The sequence below is a fragment of the Wasmannia auropunctata genome, unplaced genomic scaffold (genome assembly GCF_000956235.1).
Source record: "Wasmannia auropunctata unplaced genomic scaffold, wasmannia.A_1.0 LD335040.1, whole genome shotgun sequence".
NCBI lineage: Eukaryota > Metazoa > Arthropoda > Insecta > Hymenoptera > Formicidae > Wasmannia > Wasmannia auropunctata.
Window position 1 is genome coordinate 12,921 of NW_012027850.1, and position 4,160 is coordinate 17,080.

Consider the following 4,160-nt stretch of genomic DNA (forward strand, 5'->3'; position numbering starts at 1 on the left):
TGCACTATACTGCAATGTTATATGAAAAGAGTGGAGATTATAGAGTTAGTATAATAACAGATTTACATAATGTATAATTTTATTCTACTAAAAAAATTAAATCTAAATTCCAAGTTCTGTAAAAGAATTCTGATAATGAATAGAAGTGTTAATTAGCTATTGATGCGAAATATTTTATTATTGGTAATAAACTTATTTCATATCAAAGACATGGGTAATGAACAAGATAAAATGAACACAAAGGTAAAGCTTTTAAAATTGCACTGTCTATTTACTTGGAAATATTGGACAGTTCATAAACATCATAAAAGGTTCAATATTTTATATTATAAGCAAATATATAATAAACTGCAAATATTGATTTATTGGGAAAATATATTTTTTATTATATTCTTTTATTTGTGCATGCAGATTCATTCTTATTAATTAATATCTCAGTAGTTTAATGTTTAATATTATCTCTTTTATTTTTGAAAATGTTATACGTTGCATTTTTTAGGAAGCTCTTAAATATTATAAAATGGCTGCAGAATGTAATAATTTGGTAGCAGAGCTTTCTTACATCGAATATGGTTGGAAAGTAAGAGAGCTAGAACCACTACCACATTTGTTGCAAATGTTGAAGAAATATGAGCAGACAGTTAAAGAACGGAAAATAAATATACTTCTTGCGATTGCGGTAACTTATTATTCTCTTCAGGAAGATATACCAAATGCAGCAGAATATTTTTTAAAAGCTCTAAAAGTAGATGCATTGAACAACAAATTCAAGGTATTTTAATATATTAAAAATTATATTAATATATACGTATATGTGTTTATATTATATGTTCCGATATATATTATATATTAGGGTGGAGCGATTTCTGACCCCCTGTTGTTCTTGTATTTTCGGAAAGGGCATAAAAAATGATGAATTTTTTTTTATGACAACGAAGTGTCACATTAAAATTGTCACCGAGACAGCACATCGTGTGTCCCCAAGCAAACGCGATGGAATGGCATTTTCTATAATCAAATCTCGGCTTAAAAGGCCGAGAACTGAAACAAAAAAAGATTTTCAACAATAAATTATTTTTAAGAAACAATTGTTATGTATACCATAATAAACCGATGATTAATTAAAATAAAATAAAAATGAAAAAGATGTTTTTCGATTTTTTAGGAGGGATAGATATTCATTAAAAAATTTCTGCTTGTCACCAAAATTCATCATTTTTTATGTCCTTTCCGAAAATACATGAACAACAGATCAGAAATCGTTCCACTCTAATATATATATATAGGTACATATATAATAGTTTATAGTCTATCTATTATTGTGTATTTTATAATTTTTATATATTTTTCGATGTATTAGTGTGTATGTGTGCGTATATGTAACTATTATAAGTTACTTAATTAGAATTGCAGCTCTTATGTCTTTAAAGACAAATAAAAATAGATTAAAAAATTGAATGGTGTAATAAAAATTTCATATAGATTCACTTTTTTTGTAAGGATGCACTAAAAAAATTGCATGTTCTTTTAAATAAAACTATATTTTCTTTTTTATTTAAATCTTACAAATATATTTTGCGTATAAAAATATAAAAATTAATAACTTACAAAGTATTTGTAAGTTATTATTATTTTAACATATTTAGCATAAATGTAAGATATCTTGTAAATTATTTACTTTTTATCATATTGTTGCACCCGTGGTGTTGCGCCCATATATGTGTCGGCGACATTTTCGCGCCGACCGATATCGATCGCGAAAGCGGATAAGAGAGGATTGTCCTCTCAGTTACGGTTGTTATCGGGCTATCCTTGATTTTGACAGCTGGAACGTTCTGTATTATAATTAATAAAGTTCCTTTTAATTACAACATCTCTGAGTTCATTACGCGAGTGTGGGAGTGCGCGAGAGTCTTTATAGTGCATGCCGCGAGTGCCGCTCTGCGACGAGCGTAACAGTATATATTTATTTTAATGTAAATATTAAAATCACTTGATATGAAGACATATAAATTGCTTTTAAACAAAAAAGTAATTTACAATTATGCAATTACATATTTTTTAAAAGGCAATTTTTATATTTATCGTAATTCTGTATATAAAAATATTAAAATAATTAAAAAATAAATATTTTTTAAAAGATATTTTGTATTTTTGACAGATTAAAGCAATGGCAAATTAAAATATAAGATATTTCAATTAATTAAATCATTCAATTTTTGCACTAGTAAAAAAAGGATAGGAAAATAATATTTGTTGTACCAAATTTTTCTGTATTTCTTCTATTTATGCGTCCATACGCGAGTGTATGTGCGTATATGTATACATATATACGCATAACATATACACATCAGTTGAAAAGAAATATTTTTCTTTAATTAGGTAAAATACATGTGACTTAGCACAAGTTTAAAAACTCAATGACATTGTTTTTTTTGAATTATTAAAATTTTTGTTTTCTAGATATTTTATAAATTTCTTAACTTCAAGACCCCGAGTATTTCATTTTTTTTAAATGATTATTTTTGTCCTCGTCTCGAGAAACAATATTCAAAAACACATAAAAAAATGTGTGAAGAAATAAAAAACCTCTTGAACGTAAAGGATGTACATGACTTAACGGAAAAACTATGTACCTTATCTGTGGATATCAAAGAAAAGGATACTTAAATATCCGTTAAAATTATCGAAGTTTTTGTAAGTTATAATTATCTTAAATATGTTAATTCTGTATTTAGATATCAATTATAACTATATATTCAGAATTGGTCAATGATTTTCATAATGAATGGACTATAAAACTTATATAATTTTATATATTAAAACCATAATAATATGAGTAGTGTATGTATTTAATAATAATATGTGTTTGATAATAATCACAGACTACCAACTGATTTCTAGATTTGCCTGACCGATGAATCTATTGCCGTTTTCCTTTGGCTGCACTAGTGCAACTCTCAAAGTGCCTTTTCATACGCAGCACGCAGCAGCAGCAAAATGTCACGTGATTCAAATTTTTCAGAATCATTTCCACCATATATGTTGCGCATGAAAAGGAATTTTGCAGCAACATATTGAAGTTTAACATTAATTTATAATATAATATAAATATAAGTATCTCTGGCTATTAAAGACAGGAAAGGTTTAAAAAAGTATGTGTAGAAAAAATCAAATTTAACGTCCACTATAACATTATATAATATTATATATAATATATTACACAATGTTTATCTTTTTATCTTATCTTTAAAAAGGACTTTATTATTAATAAGAACTATTCACATAATTATAATATATATGTAATATATGTTTATATGTATATATATGTAATATATATATGTAATACCTATATATTTTTAAGTTTGAGACTTTTATTCTTATAAACATATTACATTACATCAACTCATTATATCTATAATAATTATCAAAGAGGTTTCGATTGGTATATATTACATTGTTACTACATGAGTAATCGAAGTTAGTCAATAATTATTTTATTGTTCATTGAAGTTTTACCAAAACAGGGTACAGTCCATTAGGATAAGTACCGTAGTAACTGACATTAGATAAAGCAAGAAATTATTTGTTCTTTTGTATGTACATTAGTTATTAAATATCTGGCAATACATAATTGCGTTTCTTTTATCACCACGTAGTAAACAAATATTATGTAAAATGCAACAAGCATGAATAATATACTTGGGAAGTCTGTTTTTTGCATAGGAAGTATGGAAAGAAGTGGAATTATGAAATAATTTCTATTCTTGCTGATAAAGAACACTAAAGTTGCTGATAGATGGCTGCGTTCCAATATTTCGTGCCAGTACTATAAGTACATACTGTAGATACCGTTCCGTTATTACAGCGCTATGTACGGAAAAATCAGCCTCAGTAATAACGGAACGTTCTTAAAGCTCTACTAAATTACGTCAGAGCGTCAGTACTTACAGTGAATATCGGAACGCACCCAAAGTACACTTCAAGCCATTCAACTTTGATCTAGAACACTTTTTTCTCTCATAGTTTCGACGATATTCACGTCGAAAGAAAAAAACCGATTTTTTTTCAAGGGGTGATTTCATCCCTTTAAAACGGAATAGAGCACCAACAAAAAATAGTTTCGTACTACGGATGAACTACTCTACTTTTACACAAAG

At 27.1% G+C, this 4,160-nt stretch overlaps 1 protein-coding gene across 1 annotated transcript; it reads left to right on the plus strand.

Moving 5' to 3' along the window:
- The first annotated feature begins 6 nt into the window (after window positions 1–6).
- Window positions 7–2,683, plus strand: LOC105457818. The gene is made up of 3 exons (XM_011702701.1): window positions 7–44; window positions 500–772; window positions 2,464–2,683. Exons 1-3 carry the CDS (start codon window positions 15–17, stop codon window positions 2,668–2,670), a joined length of 510 nt encoding a protein of 169 aa, XP_011701003.1. The 5' UTR covers window positions 7–14; the 3' UTR covers window positions 2,671–2,683.
- The last annotated feature ends 1,477 nt before the right edge of the window (window positions 2,684–4,160 follow it).